The 22,582-nt window shown below is 43.4% G+C and overlaps 1 protein-coding gene across 2 annotated transcripts; it reads right to left on the reverse strand.

Annotated features, from left to right (window-relative positions):
- Positions 1-28: 28 nt before the first annotated feature.
- On the reverse strand, positions 29-20,948 carry LOC311062516 (very long chain fatty acid elongase 4-like). 2 transcript variants are annotated; one of them, XM_084081612.1, is made up of 7 exons: positions 20,690-20,948; positions 11,371-11,463; positions 9,774-9,961; positions 7,008-7,088; positions 4,288-4,459; positions 1,723-1,850; positions 29-369 (listed from the first exon to the last, which is right to left on the reverse strand). In XM_084081612.1, exons 2-7 carry the CDS (start codon positions 11,435-11,437, stop codon positions 85-87), a joined length of 921 nt encoding a protein of 306 aa, XP_083937738.1. In that variant the 5' UTR covers positions 11,438-11,463; positions 20,690-20,948; the 3' UTR covers positions 29-84. The 2 variants fall into 2 exon arrangements, with proteins under 2 accessions (XP_083937738.1, XP_083937739.1); XM_084081613.1 differs by lacking the exon at positions 20,690-20,948 and having other exon boundaries at positions 9,774-9,956; positions 11,371-11,407.
- Between the last annotated feature and the right edge of the window lie 1,634 nt (positions 20,949-22,582).

Genomic DNA, 22,582 nt, shown 5'->3' on the forward strand with positions numbered 1-22,582 from the left:
CGTTCCCGGTCCTAATGGGTTATTATCACAACATGTCCTGTCGTTTGTAGAGAGAGGCGCCCTCTCATCCCGTTCTACCCTTCCTCATTCCCTCTTCGCCCGTCCCTTCCTTTGCCTGCTGCCGCTGTCCTCCACTTCCTCCGCCTTGCTGTGTCCGTTGGTGGCCGGGGCGACGCCGTTGGTGGCGGCCTTGCCTCCCTTGTGGTCCCGTTGCGGTCTGGAAGTCCGGTAAGCGTGGTAGTAGAAGTTGGCGAAGAGCACGATGAAGGTGACGGCGTAGCCGATCAGAGCCCACTGCATCCAGGCGGGGAACGGACAGCCCGAGTACAGGGAGTTGCCGGTGTGGCCGATGGTCACGTGGAACTGGATCTGTTGAATGGCACGGGCACAGTAAAGACATGTGGATGCGTTCAGGTTAAAGCAAGGAACACTCATACAGGATACAGCGGTGGTTCTCAAACTTGTTCATGTCAAGGACCCCCAAATTGACACTTATTAGCCACATTTGAAAAGTTAAGCCAGGGACCCCCATAAGAGAAGATTTTTACGGCTCTCTAGCAGTGATTCTCAACCATTTTAATTTCAAGGGCACCCAATTTGACATGCATTAGGGCTACGGACCCCCATTTAATGGCATTTATATCTCTGGGACCCCAATTCATATTGTAAAATCAATGTTAACTTAACTCTGAGAGTGTACAAATGGAACCAAACGGACCCGTTAGGGTCCGTTTGGTTCCATTTGTACACTCTCAGAGTTACAGACCGATAAGGGTCCATTTGGTTCCTATAAGTCATTTAGCTGGGGACCCCCTGGAACCCCTCAAGTACCCCTGGGGGTCCCCGGACCCCACTTTGAGAACCAATGGGATACAGGATAAACGAGTGAAACTGGAAGTGATCAAACAAAAACAAAAGATCAGACAAAATAGGCTCTATATGCACAGCAAGAAAATTGGGCCTCTTCCTTACTTCCTTCACAGGTGTTACCAATGATGCTAATGAAGGCTCTGTTCCATTTTGTGTATTCTGAAACCTTTTAATTTCAAGGACCCCCAGAACTCTGAGAGTGTACAAATGGAACCATTACGGGTCCATTTGGTTCCATTTGTACACTCTCAGAGTTACAGACCCCTAAGGAGTCATTTGGGACCCCCCTCGTGGAACCATGATGGTCCCTGACTGGATCCCAATGTGAGAACCACTGGTGTAGCAGAGTGTTTCCAGTGAGTGCACAACAATATCAGCATCCTGACTCTGTTTGACCAGAATGGAACAGAGCCTTCATTAGTATCATTGGTAACACCTGTGCAGGAAGTAAGAAGAGGCCCAATGTCTTTCAAATATGGCTGCTGTGCATAGAGCCTATTGGAACTAGAACACTATAAAAATGTAAGCTCATAAATGATCATTGTTGGGTTCTCTCTCTTCATTGGATACAATTATTATCCTGAAATGAAAATGCATTTTCTGTTTACTAAAGAGCTGGAGAGACCCCTGTTATTGAACAGCTAACAAAAAACAAAAGAAAGAATATCACTTACAACACCTTTAAGTCGTGCACAATAGCAAAATTGTGTAAAGAACTTATACAAAACAACTTGGATAAATGATTGCCAGAAATAAACTGTTGTACAACGGTGACGAAAGGCGGTGTGATGTGTTGTGAGCTTGAAGGTTACATTATGTTTAGTATAAATAAGGCAACAAGGAGAGTCCTACCATCTGAATGATGGTGAGGTACTTCTTCCACCACAGATATTTCTGCATGTGAGGTCCCAGGGCGGCCAGGCCGTAGTACCCGTACATCAGCACATGGATGGAGGAGTTGATGCCCGCACCGAAGAACGCTGCACAAACATGAGAGGTGTTCAGTCTGGGTTAGAATTAACACAAGGCATGTGGTAGAATTTATGAATGGCAGGCATGTAGGGATCGGACGATAATCGTTATTACCAATTCTCCAGTTCTAGCCAACATAGAAGTTGTGTTCTTATTTCCACACAACAGCTCTAAGGTATATTATGACATGGTTCAATGTTGAAAATGAGTGGTATTCCCCTTTAAACCCTCTATACTTTATAGAAACAGACCTGCAAAGAGCACCCGACGTGTGAGCTTGTAGATCTGCTATTTTTGGCAAACGTTCCCCCCAGAATAGGGATTCTGGGTATTTCGAGTGGTTAACAAAAGTGTAATTTTAAGTTTTAAGCATATTTTGATTATTGCGATAATATCGTTAATCCCAATAATGTGTTTTTGCCACAATAATCGTGACATAATTTTCATATATCTCTACTGGCATGCTATGTTAGAACTCATGAACAAAGACGATAACAATTGACACTTTGGTTCATACATGTGACAGTTGCATGCTAATGAACCTCATCATTTACAAACATAATTATCCAAAAGCTACCTGTAGAGCCTAAGGCAAAAACACATAGGCACACACAGTCATGTCTTACTATACTTCTGAAGATGTCAGGACCAATTTTTCATTCAAAGTACCAACGCTAAACCTAATCACCGCTATATCCTAACCCAATTCCACCCCTAACCTCAAAATCCCTAAACGTAATCCTAAAAATAACCCTAACCGTAACCCCTGGATCCAACCCCTAAATGCCTAATCCTAATCCTAGCCGATAAGTAAAAGTCCGGAATTAAACATTTACTTGAGTAAAAGTACAAAAGTATTGGTATCAAAATGTACTTAAAGTACCAACAGTAGAAAGTGCTCATTATGCAGGATGTCCCGTTTCACAAGTTTTCAAATGTATAAACATCTTTTGAAAATAGCAGATATTGTTATAATAATCAAAATCTATAAGGTAACAAAAGTTTTCAAATACTTGTAATGGAGTAAAAGTACAATATTTGCCTCTGAGATGTAGTGGAGTAGAAGTAAAAGTACTGAAAATGTAAACTACTCCAGTAAAGTAGAAATACCTCAAATTTGTTCAGGACAGAGTAAATGTACTTAGTTACTTTCCACCACTGCTCATAAGTAGAGATGAATACTACTGTATGTATTCCTTCCTGATACCGATACTGATACCCATAGCGTGCGTATCGGTCGATACCGAGTACCGATCCGATACCAGTGTTTAAATGAGTAGTTCAGCCCCAAAAATACTTTTTTTCCTCTCGATTAGTCAGCCCATGGAGACTTGAATTCATGGATGACTAATCTATAGAAAAAACGTTTTTTGGGGGGGTGAACTATCCCTTTAACTTAAAAAGAAATCTAGGGCAGTGGTTCTCAAAGTGGGTTCCTTGAGGGGGTTCCAAATGGACCCTTAGAGGTCTGTAACTCTGAGAGTGGAACCAAATGGACCCGTAAGAGTCCATTTGGTTCCATTTGTACACTCTCAGAGGGGGTCCTTTTTGTGGTTCCATTTTAGAACCACTGATCTAGGAATAAATTAAAAATTCCATTAATAAATTGTTAAAGTGCAGCTACAAGTTAGTCAAATAATAATGTAAATACTAAATAGTACAGTAAGAGTATAAAACAGTCAATAACTCTTTAACTAACAGAGTATTTTTATAATGTACTCACCCAGTGCCAAGCAATTTTCGAGTGATTTCGAGCGATTTTTGAGTGATTTTCGAGCGATTTTCGAGCGATTTTCGAGCGATTTTCGTGTTTTTGGTAGTTTTAAAGTTGTCATAAAAGTTTAGGTCCATATTTATCGATCGATTCACTGTGTGTTTCCGGAGCAGGAGTCTCTCACTATTGCTCCGGAAGCAAAACATTGCATCCGGAGCTAGTGTCCCCTTCACAGGCCATTGGAAACACGCGTCTCCTCGGAAAAATGGACAACAAAAAAAAGAACAGAGATACAGGCGAAAGAAAAAAACTACAAACATGGAGTCGACAGGAACGATTATTTCCGAAATCCATTATTTCCGTATCCGTTTGTGCTACAGTTTTACTGCTCCCTTCGGATTGAAGATCAGACCGTGACGGTCTATAAAACAACATTAACTAAAAACTCAGGATTTCTCGTTCTGGCACTGAGGGCATTCAGAAAAAACTCGGGATAACTCTGGGCTTGGCACTGAGAGAGTTAACTGAAGCATTCAAAATATGACTGTAAATGAAATAATGTGATAAATGACGTGGTATCGGATCGGCATAGACTGGCATACTCGCTGATACCTATACCAGCATTTTAAGCAATATCGGCAGCTTTTCCGATACTCAGTGTTATCGGTACGAAACAACTCTACTCATAAGTAGATAAGACTACACACACACACACGCGCGCGTTCACTCACATTGTCCGCCGGCGACCCATTTGATCCCGATCCACCACAGGATGAACATGGTGCAGTGGTGGTAGACGTGGAGGAAGCTGACCTGGTTGAACTTCTTCCTCATGATGAAGAAGACGGTGTCCAGGAACTCCACTCCCTTGGAGATGTAGTACCACCACAGAGCTGAGGCTATCTGGAGGAGGACAACAAGGACACGAGCACCGGAGAGACCAAGTTAGAGTTGGTATATGGTTGAAGATCTGGTATTTTCAACGAGCGATGATACATACATACATACATTTGCCTCAACACTGCTGTATGGGTACGGGGACGTTTATGGTGTTCAAAATGTAGTGATAAGTGCTTGTTGGGTTTAAGATTTAAGTGTATTAGACAGATAACAATATTGGTCGGAGACTTTGTCAGCATTCAGCAGTCAGCATGTATGTTTGTTTATAAGTACACTATAGGGAACTAAAAAAGGACGACAATGTAAAAGACCTGACTTCGGCTGGTCAGGTTTGCAAGTTGCATAACCATCAGTAGATAGACATAATAAGCATAGGTTTAATAGGGTAAATAATAGGACTACGTTTATATTCTCCTTTATTGACTACTGTATATCAAAATAACTACATGATTTCTAGATAACTAAAATTGAACTTTAGGAAACACGAAGGAACACAACCACACACCAACATTGCGTTGTGTGGCGTGTCAAAGTTCTGTTACAATGGTGAATGAGGCAGTATTACTGGGCTGTGTGAGTGTGAGCTGGCAGAGCTGAGTGATTCCCACATCATGCACACACACACACACACACAAACACACACACACACACACACACACACACACACACGCGCGCGCGCGCGCGAGCACACACACACACACACACACACACACACACACACACACACACACACACACACACACACACACACACACACACACACACACACACACACACGCCAAACAGTGCTCAAGCTTCTGCCCAAATGGCCTTCATATGAGAAATTTACCTTTTTATGCCTAAATAAGGCTAGTTTGTTTTGTTTCCCTCTCCTTTACGCACAGCAGCAGATTCTCTGTGTTTCTGAGATACAATGTGGGTGTGAAGTCCGGTTTGAGGTCATCTCCGTTCTTAGGAGCTCTCTTAAAGGAGCTCGCTTAAAAACATGCTGCAGCGAGAAGGTTTGGTTAACGCTTCTATCTCATGCACATCACGCTCAAACGTGTGAATTTGCAAGGTTCTGTTGATAGGCTTTTTAAAGGGTTATCATTCGACATTCTTAGGGCTTGAACTGACCAGGTTAGCATAGGGTATGATATGAACCATCTGCAGATATGAATATAGGCATAAATATCATGTGCAATCTATCACCAGGGAAATGGGCTTACAGATATGTATGTCCTGAGTATCAGCAGTGATATGGACCATATGTACATATGCTGTAGGCATGTACTGTAGTTCTTCTATATGTAATGTTTATGTGGACAGCTTGCTGCATCCATAAACACACACTCAAACATACCATACACACAAGTTCAAACAGCAAGAACAGTCATGGTCATCATAGCTTATCGAGATACAGGAAATGGTCTTCCTCTCTAACCACTTAAACCCTAGATCATTTGTTGACCGGTACTAAAACCTAATTGACCCTAACCTAACCCGAACAACAACGCATTGGCTGGCAGGCCGTCTATGGGTCAGCCCTATAGTACACACCTGATACTTTCACAGGAACTGCTCTGGGACAGGACTGACGGCTCTACAAAGGGTAACCCAGAACCTTCCATCACCTGAAACTTTCCACAACCCAATACAAGTTCTGTGATGTTTTCTGTTTGTTAAAGGGATAGTTCACCCCCAAAATGACTTTTTATCTATCTAAAATATCCATGAATTCAAGTCACGATGGGGTGACTAATCGTCACCCCATCGTGACTTGAATTCATACACACACACACACACACACACACACACACACACACACACACACACACACACACACACACACACACACACACACACACACACACACACACACACACACAGTGCAGATATCTTAGCCATGCCATGCTGGTATATCCCCCTTATCCTCTAGTAATACCATCAAGTAGTAGGATCAGCAGGCTGCCCCCCAAGGTGTGATTTACTATCAAAGGTCAAACAATGGTCAATGGTCTCTATCAAAGACGAGGTCAAAATGACAGAATCTTCCATACAGTATCTCAGCAACAGAGAAATGCAAAAGAAATGAGATGTTGCTGTATAGTGAAATGTACATTTCACGACTAAAGCTATTGTGCTTATTAATAGCGTTAGTGGTGTTTGAGCCTCCTGATGCATTCTGTTTTATTTACGGTAGCCAATTTTTCTGGCCAATATTCCTTAATGTAGTTGTGTTAAGCCACTTAACTCCTCCCCACACAGTGTTGCTACTGCTGTTGCGCGACGTAATAATAATGCTCCCACGATGGCGTTTTTCACTAGAAAATAGTGCTACTGAATGAGAACTTGAACGAATCATTTGAACGAATCATTGCCGTGAACGAAATTGTTTTGTTCACTGTAAAGAACTTTTTTCCCCACCACTAGTGTGTGTGTGTGTGTGTGTGTGTGTGTGTGTGTGTGTGTGTGTGTGTGTGTGTGTGTGTGTGTGTGTGTGTGTGTGTGCGTGCGTGCGTGCGTGCATGTGCGTGTGTGTGTCTGTGTGTGAGTCAGAGGTACGTCTTACCCTAACTTCATTAACATCGTTGGAGTAGTTGACAGGTTGACATAAGTAGTTGTATCGTGCTGCTCTGGAACCCAGGAGAAGCTGAGGAGAGAAAAACAACCACAGATAAACATTCAAAGTTTCTTCACCCCTAATAGCACTCCTCTCTCCTTGTACACCTTCTTGTCACTTTTTTTTTATTATGTAGTCATATCTTGGACACTTGTTTTCATGTCTTTATTCTTTTACATTTGTTTTTCATGAAATGCTAAGAATGTTATTTAGGTAGCATATGCTAGGTTCATTGTTTACCTAGTATCCTATAGTTTCTTTGAAGCGCTACATTGTTCTCTTTATTTACACAATGTGTGTTGACTAATGTTCATGCTTACTCTGCTTTCTATGATCTAACACCTGTAAGTTGCTCTGCATGAGAGTGACTGCTAAATGCCTAAATTGTAAATAGTATAGCCTACCCCCCACCCCCCCCCCCCCCCCCCCCCCCAACATTACAGTTGAGCGTTTAATAGCTTTCATCACAAATATTTGTTGTATCAAAAGGAGGAAATATCTGCTATGCTCTTATCTTTTGGCCTGTACTGTTGCACATTTTAACAGTGAATTGTTTGTATTCTGTGAAGCACTTTGGATTGCCTAAGACAAGGCCCAACAAGCTATTCCCAAAAGTGTCTACATTCCGTTCCGGTATTATTCATGTCTGTGATGAGAGAGACTGTCGAGTTGAAGCACTGTTACCTTTTAACCTGTGATCTGTTTCAAAACAAAACCACGAGTTGTTTGATTATCAGTCACTGATGCTGCATTTGAAGTGCATTAGCTGCTGCTGCAATGGATTCTTTCACAGATCACGTAAAGCTGTACTAAATGGATATTGTGTGACACAGAACACACGCCTGTCATCAAGTGTTGGCTTGATCAGGACTCGTTTAGGGAGGGAGGGGAATAAAAAAACATCAGAAAAAGTATGTAAAGTAGTATAGAGTGTTAAACTCTGAAATAAAGTCGCTCACGATAAGAGGGTCTGCTAAATGCCTAAATTGTGAATTGTAAAACGGGTAGTAACAATACAAAAGGCATGCTGCTCATTAAAAAAAATAATTCTAGTTCAAATCTAGTTTATACAATTAAGAGATTTCAACAGACTATAGGTGTTGGAGACATGTGAACATCCTCGTCAACACCGAGTCAACTGTTTACACTGCATTAACTGGCTGAACAACCAGGCCAGTATGGACATTTTTCATAGGCTCTGATAGTTCATGTCTCGTTTCCACGGGCAACTGTTTCTGTACAAACCGGTTGCTCACAAAGACGCAAACGTTCAGAGCAGCTGTGTGATTGTTTACACAGCATGAAGCCATCTACGTATATGTATGTTCTCACGAGGTTGTCTACTGTGACTCCTACCTCTTTAAAACCATCTATATGTTCTCACGAGGTTGTCTACTGTGACTCCTACCTCTTTAAAACCATCTACTGTATATGTTCTCACGAGGTTGTCTACTGTGACTCCTACCTCTTTAAAACCAACTATATGTTCTCAAAAGGTTGTCTACAGTGACTCCCACCTCCTCAGAACATCTAGGAAACACTATACCCTTCCTCTTTGCCTTGCTTACTTGTTGTCAATTAGTTGTACGAGCTCTTGTCTTATTGGATCTTGTTTATTCGATACACTCATTTGTTTTAGCTCTTGCTCATTCGATTTTCCTATTTGTCTCATCTGTTTATGAAAGTAGGTAGCTGATATATTGCACTTTTACCGTAGCGCTAGGTATGTTAGTTGCTTGCTTTAGAAGAGAATGCACTTAAAACGTCTGGTGATTAGTAGTTTCCTTGCCTACCTACGTTGAATGCACTTATTGTAAGTCGCTTTGGATAAAAGCGTCTGCTAAATGACTGTAATGTAATGTAATCTATACGAGGTTTAAGTAGTTTACTGTGACTCCTACCTCTTTAAACCATCTCACGAGGTTGTTTCATGTGACTCCTACTTCTTTAAATTCATCTATACGCCCTCACGAGGTTGAGTCTACTGTGACACCTTTTTTGGGGGATTTTGACCCCCTTTTCTCCCCAATTAGGTCATTATGGCAATTAATAACTCCCCACACACATTTGTGTGTGTTGTCACTGCAGTGCAGTAGTATCCTACTGGCCCCCCGCCAGTGAGGAGCCCACACCGGGAGGACATAAGGGTTTTCGTCCGACTCTCCTCCCCAACACAGGTGCCACAGGTCCCCAGCCCATAGGATTACGTACTTAATGACAAATGACACCCTCCCTGTCCGGCTTCCCTCCTCTGAACACGGGCCAATAGGCTCTATTCACAGCAGCCATATTGTGAAGACATTCACAGGTGTTACCAATGATACTAATGAAGGCTCTGATCCATTCTGGTCAAACAGAGTCAGGGTGCTGATATTGTGCATGTTGGCCCACTGTAGTGGGTCTACAGTTGGGGTCCAGGCAGGGACCCTCATGGGCTTCCAAATAGCCCCTTACAGGTGTGTAACTCTGAGAGTGTACAAATGGTTCCATTTGTACACTCTCCGAGTTATGGGGGTCGTGGAAACCACTGTGCTACACTAAATGGAACAGAGCCTTCATTAGTATCATTGGTAACACCTGGGAAGGAAGTGATAATATGGCTGCTGTGCATAGAGACTATTGTGTTCGTATAGAGACACTCGATAAAGCCGGATGCACCACGGTGGATTCGAAACACCCTAGAATCTACGAGGTTAAATCCGCTGTGACTCCTACCTCTTTGGCGATGTAGAAGTTGAGGACCACCATGCTGAAGTTGTACACTATGAGAGGCTTCCTGAGCGTGAAGGGCTGTCGGTCCTGCATATATCTAGGCCCCGCCCACAGGAAGAGCAGGTACAGGCAGCTGATGGCCAGCGTCGGGAGGGGAGATGACATCATCGGCCATTTCTCCACCCGCTTGTCTGAAAGATGAACCGTGATGTGTCAGACAAACAGAATGACACACACACACACAGAGACGCAGACGCACACACGCACGCACGCACACACACACACACACACACAGAAGACAGAAGCACGCACGCACGCACACACAGAAGAAGCAGACAGAAGCAGACAGACAGACATGGGCATGCAGGCACGCACACACACACGCGCACACACACACACACACACACACACACACACACACACACACACACACACACACACACACACACACACACACACACACACACACACACACACACACACACACACACACACACACACACAGCCAGACAGACAAGGGCATGCAGGCAGACAGACAGACAGTAATTGTAGTGATAGATTGTGCACGCGTGCACGCGTGCACGCACGCACACACGCACGCAGCCAGGAAAATGCTTTCATGTGATATAGTTCTACCCGGTGGGTCATATGAGGTTATATCAGATGGGTCATATGCTGTCAATTATCTGTCCATAGTGACTTACAATGACATCTCAGTGCACAGCTCTACTGCTGCTCATACACTGATGTTCCTCCTGACATCCACCTCTGCACGATCTACAAGTGACTTTTTTGGAGAAATATATGTTTTTTTCTTTTTTAAGCACTTAATTCCCTGTAGTCTTGGAGAACTGGAGTTACAACTATGACCACTTTTTCCCTCTCCACGAAATCTCTACGGAAAATAGCAGATCTACAAGCTCACAATGCGTCGCGTTTGCAACACATTGTGAGCTTGTAGATCTGCCATTTTTGGCTAATGTTCCCCCAAAATATGGACGCTGGGGTGGTTAAGCCCTATTTTAAAGTTACTATACACATAATTACCATACCGAAAATAGACGATCTGCAAGATGCGTTGTGACCTTGTAGATGGGCTATTTTGTGGTATTTTGGTATATTATCCATTATTTTTTACAATAGATTAAATCGATTAGTTAGATTAACTGTTGCATCTCTAAAAACTATAGTGTGTTCATGACAAGCACAGTCATTCTGTTTATGCAGAATGCTAGATGAACACCTGGTTGGGGTTGACTGTGCAGAGTGCAGACCAGTGTCACAGTAGCACACATCATCGCACAGTCACAACAGTGTTCATTTAAATCATTTAGCGTTGTAAATCACGGGTCCATTTGGTCACCATTATGCTCTGTGCACAGAGCACTTCTGGAATGAAGTGTCAAGGCTATACAAAAGCCTCTTCTTTTTTTTTTAAATCATTTAGCGTTGTAAATCATGGTCCATTTGGTCACCATTACGCTCTGTGCACGGAGCACTTCTGGAATGAAGTGTCAAGGCTATACAAAAGCCTCTTCTTTTTTTTTAAATGCTCAAGAACAGGGATGCCAGGGTTAATGTGCTTAGGTTCGTTGCTTACCTGCTATTGTAAGGCTCCATGTGTAGAATTCTACAGTGTCATTCACAAAGTGAGACACGACCTCCATGGCTCTGTGCTTGGTCCGCGATTATACTGTTAGAGAGAGAGAGAGAGAGAGAGAGAGAGACAGAGAGAGTTCACATCAAACCAAAAGGAAAGACCTCCCAGATGTTTTAAATTACACAGACCACAGCAGTCTGTATAACTGTATACCATGGAGCAGCTACAGTACAGTATATAATCATTCTCTGTGGCTTCTCTCTGTAGTGGGCCTGAACCATTACTGTATCTACAGCAAGGTTACACACACACACGCACATCCACGCACGCACGCACACACGCACGCACGCACGCACACACGCACACACACACACACACACACACACACACACACACACACACACACACACACACACACACACACACACACACACACACACACAGTGAGCTTGTAGATCTGCTATTCAAAAGATTGTTATACATTTAAATGGGACATTCTGCATAATGACTACTTTTACTTTTACTTTAAGTACATTTTATGCCAATACTTTTGTATTTTACTCAAGTCAATTTTGAATTCCGGACTTTTACTTGTAACAGAGTATTTCTACATTGCAGTATTGATACTTTTACTTAAGTAAAGCAATTGAGTACTTTTTCCACCACTGGCCTATTGCAGCAATTATGAGTGTGTGTGTGTGTGTGTGTGTGTGTGTGTGTGTGGTGTGTGTGTACACACTATATGCTCATTAGCCCATCAACATGTTCTTGTCGCCAGAGCGAGATCCTTTACCCCCCGCCGTCGCAGAACGCCACATGCCAGCGTGATGGTTTGGATGATTACATCCTGAACGCCACGGACAGACAGACAGCAGCGTTGTTCAGGTACAGCAGCGTCACATGACCAGTCTGTGAGCTGGCCTATCGCATGTCACTGACCTTCAGCGCATTAATGCACCTCCTCCGCCTAACCCATTGATCCCTGTGGCCAGTCACATTACTGTAAGATCATTACAGGAGATAAAGATGGAGGCTCTGATGGTACAGGAGGAGGAGGCAACTTGGTGCGGTCAGGAAATTGAAATTCAGTGGTGGAAAAAGGACTGAAATGTTTTACTTAAAGAGCTGGTGCCATGTTTTTGCACTTTTTTTGGTTTTATGGTGTTTTATGTCTTCTCTGACTATTTGGAGTTTCTTCCTGGAGGCTGAAACCTTGAGGGTCAAACGTGCCAATAGAGAAACAGCGCTTTAGTGACATAGTAAAAACATACCCTCCCCCCCATTATCATAACACAACAGGTGTGGGCATGAGGAGGAGGAGGGACTAGGACAGGTGGGTGGTGCTAAGGTGGTGGAGGAGGTGCTAAGGTGAGAACCAGGTATACTTAATGAACTGGAGGCGTGTCCACATAAAAACATAATTTTAACAATTTCTGTACACTTTTTTGAAAAAAATCTTTCTCCTATTATTAACCATAATACCTGATGATTATGTTTTAGGGGGGGAATCACTGAAAATCACGGCACCCCGTCTTTAAGTAAAAGTATCAATACCACAATGTAGAAAAAGGTATTGGAAAAAGTATTGGCATCAACATATACTTAAAGTACCAAAAGTAAAAGTACTAAAATGTTTGAAAATAGCCGATCTACAAGCTTGTAGATCGGCTATTTTCAAATAGCCTATGTGTAAAATAGGGCTAAAGTGGTTAATGTGCGTTTTATAGATTTATATCTGCAAAGTAACTTGTAAATAAAGTTTTCAAATAATTGTAGTGGAGTAAAAGTACAATATTTGCCTCTGAGATGTAGTGGAGTAGAAGTAAAAGTATTGAAAATGGGAAAGACTCCAGTGAGGGGCGGTCGTAGCAGAGTGGGTACAGACTAGAGACCGCCAGGGAAAACATGAAGGTCACCGGTTTGTGTCCCCGCCTGGGTCTATGTGATTTAAGCGTCCCTGAGGAAGACACTTAACCCCATGACTGCTCCCCGAGCGCTGTGTTAATAGTCTGCTCCTAATACCGGCTGGACAAATGCAGAGGACAACATTTCACGTTTGTGCAAATATAGAGTAACAAAAACTACCCCCAAATGAGTGGGGGACCAAATTATTATTATTATTACCGCACAATTACAGGAAATAAACAGTGATAAGATGCTTGATGCTAGGTTCATTGTTTACCTGGCACCCAAGTTTCCTTGAATCACTACATTGTTCTCTCTACACTCTACTTATGTGACTATTAACCTTGTTGTTTGTTGACGCAGAGTTCATGCTTACTCTGCTTACTCGCATCCAGTAAAGTAACTAAGGGTTTTGAGGTATTTTTACTTCTTTCAGTATTTACAATTGTCAATACTTTTACTTCAGCTCCGCTACATCTCAGAGGAAAATATTACACTTTTACTCCACTACAATTATATGAAAGCTTTAGTTACTAGTAACTATAGATTTTGATTATTATTACAAAACACACTAACCACTTCAGCCCCGATATATAAAAGAACATGTAAAACATGTGAGTACTTCTTCAATCACTGCTCCCATCTCGCACTTGTAAGAGCGTCTGATAAAATGCCTAAATTGTAAGTTGTAATTGATGAACGCTAACCATACACCAGGCATGATCCTCGTGTGGCTGCTCATACTAGACAGATACAACTGTTGTCACATGACACAAACTCACTCGTGGAATAAAGCAAAAATAAAATCTCATGACTGAAAGTTTAATGATATTTAGGTATTGTTGCTGCTGTTCTACATATTATAGCCAACCAGTTGAAGAAATCACAGATTGAGGCTTTAAAGGGATAGTTCACCCCCAAAATGACTTCTTTTCCCTATCGATTAGTCACAAATAGGCGGCGGGTGAGACTGACAATTGGGAAGGCTAGGAGATCTGGCTTGAGGCTGGGGGGGGGGGAAATAGTGCACGTGTGCACTATTTCTGGGCGGATTTTGTTAGTTTCTCTTTCAGTTTTTGGTTACTTTATTTCGGTTTTAGGGTTAGGGTTAGGGTAAGGGTTAGTTAAGGTTTTGTTATTTAATTCTTATTTTTGCCTGATTTTACTGATTTATTATCCAAAAAATTACTTAATAATGCTGCGACATATCCTACTATAATTCTAGTAACCTCTGTCTGTCTGTATGTAGTGGTAGGTGAAGCTACCCGGTTCTCCTCAGTGGCTGGACCAATTGCTCTGATTTTGCACACAGCCATTGACCATTACCATCTGAACTTAACTGTGAAGCCCGTTTTTCAATTTCATCAAATCTCAGCCTCTTATTAGCGTTTATGTGTGAAACAATGTCGCCATGGTTACAGGGCTGCCCAGCTGTGGGATGGCCCCGCGAGCTATGGGACGAACTGCCTCCCGAGTTGCCAGATCATGTGCGCATATCCACCCACGGATGCGTCGACCGGGTATGGTCTAGTTATATATAATTTGCACAAATCCCAGAATTTCCCAGCATAACATTTGGGAAGGCTTAGCCTACCCTAGCCTTCATTACCCGCCGCCTATGTAGTCACCCCATGGAGACTTGAATTCATGGATATTTTCTAGTTTTTGTCGCATTCCTAAGAGCTTTTTTATTTGATGACCGGCAGCAGTTCCGGTAGGAGACACAAAGAGTCTCCTTTGTGTCTCCTACCGGAGACACTGCCTACTGGTCCGCTGGTCATCAAATTATTGACTTAGGAATGCGACAAAAACAAAAACATATACATAAATAATATCGATTGAAAAAAAAGTATTTTTGGGGGTATCCCTTTAACCTTTGCTTTTGTGACATTTCTGAGACCATTCATGTTTCATGGAAGATGTTTCTGAACAATGTATTCTATTGATAGTTTGACCACCTCAAATACTTTGTAACCTTAAAATAAATAATAGCCAAAAATCCCCGATTTACAAGCTCACAAGCTCTTGTGAGCTTGTAGATCTGCTATTGTTGGTGCGCGACATGCTTTCTAAGAAGACGTGCTGGCTTGTATGGAATTCAAATGACTGAAATCAATCGTGGCGACTGAGAACTCGAATCCATGCTCACTGGTGCACTTCTATATGATCAACTGGTAGACTTATGGTATAAATCAGTACCTCTCTCACACACACACACTTCTTTCTTGCGGTCATGGACGCCATGGGGGGATCAAGTGAAACTCACGAGCTATTAATTGACCGTCTGACATTCTAATCAGGCCGTTCTAATCAGGAGGAGGGCGTTGCCAGGCAACGGGTCCAACCTCAGCATTTTGCCTTTTTTTTGCACACATGTGACTCCCATTTGTGTTTCCCTCCTTAAACTGGCCTGTAATCTTTGAAATACTTCTTCGAGTACAAGGACGCTGTAACATGTGTAGTGTATGGCCCACAATTAGAGACTAGAGTGCTGATGATGCACGTGCGTGTGTGTGTGTGTGTGTGTGTGTGTGTGTGTGTGTGTGTGTGTGTGTGTGTGTGTGTGTGTGTGTGTGTGTGTGTGTGTGTGTGTGTGTGTGTGTGTGTGTGTGTGTGTGTGTGCGCGGGTGTGGGTGTGGGTGTGTGTGTGTGTGTGTGTGTGTGTGTGTGTGTCTAGGTGTGTAGAATGAGAGAGAGAGAGAGAGAGAGAGAGAGAGAGAGAGAGAGAGAGAGAGAGAGAGAGAGAGAGAGAAGCTGCAAGGCCAAACCTGGAGCTGAAATTAAAAGTTGCACTCGATAGCCTTGTAAATCTATTATTCATCCCGTGGCGTCAGATCAGTTAGCCCCTGAATAATTAACCGCTCAGTAGGCTAATTAAGACTTTAGCCAGAGAGACAGCGGAGCCGCCTTGCATCGGGCCGCATGGAGCTCTATGGTTTCAATGGATTATTAAACCTTTTTCCACGTGGTGTAAACACGGCTGATCCACCTGATTCGGATGCTATCAATGCATAGAATGGGAGATTATCACGTTCTATCAGACCATTGAATGGGCGAAGTAGGCGACCTACCGTCTACCCCGCGATTTATCAGACCATTCAGTGGGCGTAATCAGGAGCTACTGACCTACCGACGGAGATGACTTAAATAGTTTAGTTTCGGTTTTGGTTTTGGTTGTTTCGGTTTCGGACCATGACGGAGGCGCGCAGTCTCAGGCGAGGTGGAGCCCCGCGACGGGCCACCGAAGGAGCTAAGGCGACTGAGTTGCCGTCCGGAGCGGTGCGACCCTCGCCTGTGCCTACTCAGCGCCGTTCGAGTTATGTACCGATATGGACAGAATCGTAAATATTGTTGTGGGGACTGCTCCGCCTCCGTCGGTAGGTCAGTAGCTCCTGATTACGCCCAATGAATGGTCTGACAAATCGCGGGGTAGACGGTAGCTCGCCTACTTCGCCCATTCAATGGTCTGATAAAACGTGATAATCTCCCATTCAATGCATTGATAGCATTCGAAGCCGGTGGCTGATCACCATGCCGGCTTGTGATGATGGAGATGTTTAGTTTTTGACACACACATGCAAAATTAGTGGGTCAATAGGCTCTATGCACAGCAGCCATATTGTAAGACATTCACAGGTGTTACCAATGATACTAATGAAGGCTCTGTGGAGTCAGGGTGCTGATATATTGTGCATGTTGGCTCACTGGAAACACTCCCAAATGGCCCTTTACGGGTGTGTAACTCTGAGAGTGTACAAATGGAACCAAATGGACCCGTAAGGGTCCATTTGGTTCCATTTGTACACTCTCAGAGTTATAGGAGTTGTGGAAATTGATAAATCGGAGAACCACTGTGCTACACTAAATGGAACAGAGCCTTCATTAGTATCATTGGTAACACCTGTGAAGGAAGTGATAATATGGCTGCTGTGCATAGAGCCTATAGAGCGCAGACTTTGGTAGCCTACTCTATAACAGTGGTTCTCAAACTTTTTCATGTCAAGGCCCCCAAAATGATATGTATTTGGCCGCTGACCCCCACCGTCTCAAAAATATTTTGAGCCAGGGACCTCCCAGAAGCAAAGATTTGAGTCCAAAATATTCAAAGATTAGCACACATTTTCATGGCCTTCCAAAAATAGCAGATCTACAAGCTCATGTACAGTAGCCTGGGGTCAACAGGTGTTTCGGGTCTCATACACCCTAGCCCAGGTGACCCAGCCGGGGTTGATCAAGCCCCCACTTACGTCCCAGGTAGCTATACCCACGGTCAGTCCTCTTAGGGCAAGACAGTGCCACCCAATCCGCTTGTCCGGAACTACTCTGCCGGGACTGGGGGAGAAGAGAGGCTCTGACACATGGAGCGACTAGGCTCTGCGGATAATATTCCCAGAGACACATAGACCTAGCCCTAACTGTATACTAGTGGACTCCTGATTTGCCATGGTGTCTACGGCACTGACTATACTATACGCATTTTAAAACGATAGTAATTCTGGCATTCATTAAATCAGTATCCTAGCTATTGTGAAGAAAATATAGCGACTCACAAGTCAGCCACACATACTGGCCATATGCAGGCATATGGTCCAAGACTATTTTCTGTATACTGTCTGTATACAGGCCTCAATAAGGCATGGTCCAAGACTATTCTCTGTATACTGTCTGTATACAGGCCTCAATGCAGCATGGTCCACGTCTATTCACTGTATACAGGCGTCAATAAGGCATGGTCCAAGACTATTTACTGTATACTGTCTGTATACACGCCTCAATAAGCCATGGTCCAAGACTTTCCAATGGCTTCGGATGCTGTCAATGCACTGAGTGGGACATTATCACGTTTAACCATACTATTGATTGGTCTAATTGGTGAGATACTGACCTATACCGACGGGGCTCAGTAGGTGTTTTGTAGTTATTCTATGGATTGATGAAAGTTGTGGCAGACGCTCACCCCAAAACATGATTTACCATTCTGTGCCTATCGGTACATAACTCTGTTGGTACATAACTCCGTCGGTACATAACTCCGTCGGTACATAACTCCGTCGGTACATAACTCCATCGGTACATAACTCCATCGGTACATAACTCGGACGGCGCTGAGTCTGCTCAAGCGAACTTCGCAACATTCGGCACGGCAACTCGCTCGCTTTAGCTCGTCAGTATCTCACCAACTTAGACCAATCAATAGTCTGATTAAACGTGATAATGTCCCATTCAGTGCATTGACAGCATCCGAAACCGGTGACTATTCTCTGTACTGGCTGTATACAGGCCTCAATATGGCATGGGCCAAGACTATTCTCTGTATACTGTCTGTATGCAGGCCTCAGTATGGCATGGTCCAAGACTATTCTCTGTATACTGTCTGTATGCAGGCCTCAGTATGGCATGGTCCAAGACTATTCTCTGTATACTGTCTGTATGCAGGCCTCAATATGGCATGGTCCAAGTCTATTCTCTGTATACTGGCTGTATCCACATTTTGTCCGTGTACGTACATGTACAAACTGATGACCCCTGGGGTGTGAAAGAGTTGTCTGTGGGGTGTTTTGGGGACGCTGAAATAACAGCCCCCCACTCAGGGACAACAGGGGTTTTAGCGCTTGTTTGGAGTGGAGTGTGCCGGGTCACACATCCGTGCACACACACACACACGGGGGGAGGGGGGGTGGGAGGCCGTCGCCGGTGGCAACGGGGGTACGCGGCACACAAAGAGCCGGGGCGCATGTGTCAGCAGGTTTCAGCGCGGACCCCGGTCAAGAGGCTTAAATCCAATTGATCTACGAGCTTATAGGTGGAAGTGCACACAGCAGCGAGCTACCGGACCTCCTCTGTGGGGAAGCCCATCTGAACCCATGCCAAGCAGCCTATACGGGCCCTGGATTTAAGCCCAGATTTATTAGGCCTATAGGCTACGCCCCGTCGTACGATGTGTGTCACGTGCCCCGAAATAGCCGATCTACAAGCTCACGACGTGTCACATCCGTGATGTGTCGCAAGCTTGTACGTCGGCTGTTACCGGTGCGCCTATTTTCATCACGCGATGGTTGTTGCGTGCCGAACGTTGTGCCGAAAATAGCCGATCTACAAGCTCAGTCCGGTCACAAGTCAGATGACCGCAATAAACTAATGAATTAATTAAATTATATGGTTTTATTTTTAGCCCCAGAATTACAATAGCATCATTAATTCGTATAATAAGTCAGTAAGTAAGTAAGTAAGTAAGTAAGTACAGTTCCACCCACATTTCTTAGATAAGTGATAAGGAGCTAGTTTGATGAAATTAAAGGCTACATTTTACATGTCAAATCTGGGATTTAAAAAGAAAAAACCCTGCTTTGCAATAAAGGGAATGATAGATATTGCACTATAATAAGCTCACTCACTGAAAGTGCAGATTAATCTTGGCACATGAAGACCCCTAATAATAACTTAATCGTAACAATGGCTTTAGTTATTATTAATGGTGTACATGTGCTCAGATTAATCTGCACGTTCAGTGCTTTAGTCTAAAGCAGACTTATACAAATGAACAGAGATAACATTTAGTTTCCATATATTTTCACTTGAGCGTTCATTCATGGGCCAGCCCAGCATCATCAGTGACCACTGACTGACCACACATTCTTGGGTCGTGATTCACAGAACGGATCACGATCATGATGAGATCTCCTGACATGAATTAAAGAATGCAGAGCCCAGTGTGGAACAGCAGACAGTCACACAGTGTAAGAACTGTATGGCAAAAAAATGTCTTCTTTTCCCCAATGCAACTATAATGAAACTGCGGATCGGGCTACACAGCCACCTATTAACGGACTAACGGTTTTCCAACCGTTAGACCGTTATTCTATTATACCAAGTGACTGAATGTGCATTCTAGCCTGCAGGTTACAGTGGGTGGAAGTTCAGTCAGCCCGATCAAGACAATACATTTACCATTTTTCTGCAAAGTGTGTGAAAGGAATGTAATGTAATGCAGGGGTCTTCAACAGGGGGTCCGGGACCCCTAGGGGGTCCTCAGAGCTACTACAGGGGGTCCGCCAAATCTTTGTGTGATATGATTTTTTTTTTTTACCTTAACCACTTGAACCCTAGCATCCCTTTTCTGAGGAGAACTTTAGCCAAAAATAGCAGATCTACAAGCTCACAACGCCTCGCGCTGCGAGGCTTTGTGAGCTTGTAGATCGGCTATTTTTGGCAAAGAGGTATAGGTGTTGAGGGAAAAAAGAGCAGACCAAGTAAAAAAAAATCATTAATCTGAAACACAATTTTATACAATATAGAGTAGGGGGGTCCCTGCTTTATCTCTCTCTCAGCTAGGGGGTCCTTGGCCTGAAAACGTTGAATACCCCTGATGTAAGAAGTATAGGATGAGGGAACAAAGCCAGTATCTATACATTACCTCCTCGATATTTAATCGCGTGTAATGACATCCGGTGCAATGTGTGATGATCCCCAGCGTCTTTCTCTCAGGAACCGTTATGAAACCGTTATAATCCAGTCACTACACACACTTTACACACTTCCACATTAAACGTGGATTTGGCAATCATCCAAGCTATAGAGACAAAAGGCAGTGGTGTGGTGGTTAGAATGGATACAGATCTGATCTCATGCATGTGATCCGTGCCGCCGGGCCGCTTTCAAGACAAGCGCATCTTCCACAATCTCCTGGATACCGAGAGAGGAAGCCATGTGGCTCTAGTGCGCATGCGTGGTGGGGGGAGCACGGCACATTTTTTTTTTTTAGGTGGGTCTGTTTGAGAGGAGAGCAGTGGTTCTCAACCTGTGGGTCGGGATCCATCTTTGGGTCGCGGATAACATTTTTTATGGGTCGCGAGTAGCTGTAGTATACAACCCTCGTAGACGTATTTATGATTCTGACGTTTTCAATCTACGAGAGTTGTAGGGTTCACGCCACATGGAGACGTGGACTTTCTGCACTATGCCCCGCAAAGTAATCCAAACGTGTACAAATTGAAAATAAAGGTGCTTACCTCAAAGCCCCAAATGTTAACTACTTCTACGGGGTAGTAGTTTAATGTAATATCTTTCAACAAAGAAGTGTTTTAATGCCGTCTGTGGCCGAACGCCATTTTTTCACCCCCTGTTTACATTTAGTGTAATTCCGGGTTTCACCGGATGCGCCCCCTCACTTCCCGTCACTACCGCCCATTGGGAACTTCCGACAGAATCGGCCACACACAGTAAATATCCCGTTTTTTTCTGTTTCCTATGTTTTAAAAACATACGTTTATATCATTTTAAAATATAGGGGGAAAAAGTTTAAACATAAAAAATACAACTTTTTGTCAACTACAAAAAGTAAAAAAAAAAAGAAAAAAAGTATTTCAATAAATAAATTAAAAAGTGTTTAAGAAGTAGTGAAAATAGCAGATCTACAAGCTCACAACGCGGCGTGAAGCTAACTAGTTTGGGTCCTTTGAGGTCTTGAGTTAAAACGTTTGGAGAGTTATAATGGATTACAGTGCAATACACCTCCCAACCGATAGGGTCACGTAGTTGAAAGCTTACGGAGAAAAATGGTCACCGATCGGATTCAAATGCTTTTTATTAAACAATACGGAATATATGGGTACTTATGAGGGCCCGTACATAATTTTAACATCTGTGGCCATTGGGTCAGCACTTTATATTTGAAATTTGGACGTTTATGTAGATGTACGGACCAAAAAGGGTGAAAGTGCAAACACTATTTTGAAGATCATCCAAGACGGTCATGACAGATGACCGTCTTGCTCTATGCACAGCTTATTATCACTTCATTCACAGGTGTTACTAATGATACTAATGAAGGCTCTGTTCCATTTAGTGTAGCACAGTGGTTTCCACAACCCCCATAACTCTGAGAGTGTACAAATGGAACCAAAAGGGTCCATTTGGTTCCATTTGTACACTCTCAGAGTTACACACCAAGGGGCCATTTGGAAGCCCATGAGGGTCCCTGGACCCCAACTTTAGACCCACTGGTGTAGCAGAGTGTTTCCAGTGGGCCAACATGCACACGACTCTGTTTGACCAGAATGAAACAGAGCCTCCCTTCATTAGTATCATTGGTAACACCTGTGAATGTCTTCATAATATGGCTGCTGTGAATAGAGCCTATTTAGCGTCTTGTAGACCTCAAGTTCAGTGCTGTCACTCACTGTGCAGTCTGTGCTGTGCATTTCTTGTGCAATGGATTAGCTAACTCAGCGTTCTTATGCTATAGCCTACTACATCAGCTTAAATTAACTGACCAGGGTGCATTACGTTGTCAGCTTATCTCTGTATC

This window comes from Gymnoscopelus microlampas (genome assembly GCF_963454915.1).
Source record: "Gymnoscopelus microlampas genome assembly, chromosome: 16".
NCBI lineage: Eukaryota > Metazoa > Chordata > Actinopteri > Myctophiformes > Myctophidae > Gymnoscopelus > Gymnoscopelus microlampas.

Bases quoted from the DNA above. Each gene is read 5' to 3' on its own strand.
- LOC311062516 (XM_084081612.1), bottom strand. From the start codon at position 11,437: ATGGAGGTCGTGTCTCACTTTGTGAATGACACTGTAGAATTCTACACA. The intron at 7,089-9,773 runs GTAGGAGTCACA...TTCTCTCCTCAG, and splicing joins ACTTCTACATCGCCAAAGAG to CTTCTCCTGGGTTCCAGAGC. The intron at 4,460-7,007 runs GTAAGACGTACC...GTCCTCCTCCAG, and splicing joins ACGATGTTAATGAAGTTAGG to ATAGCCTCAGCTCTGTGGTG.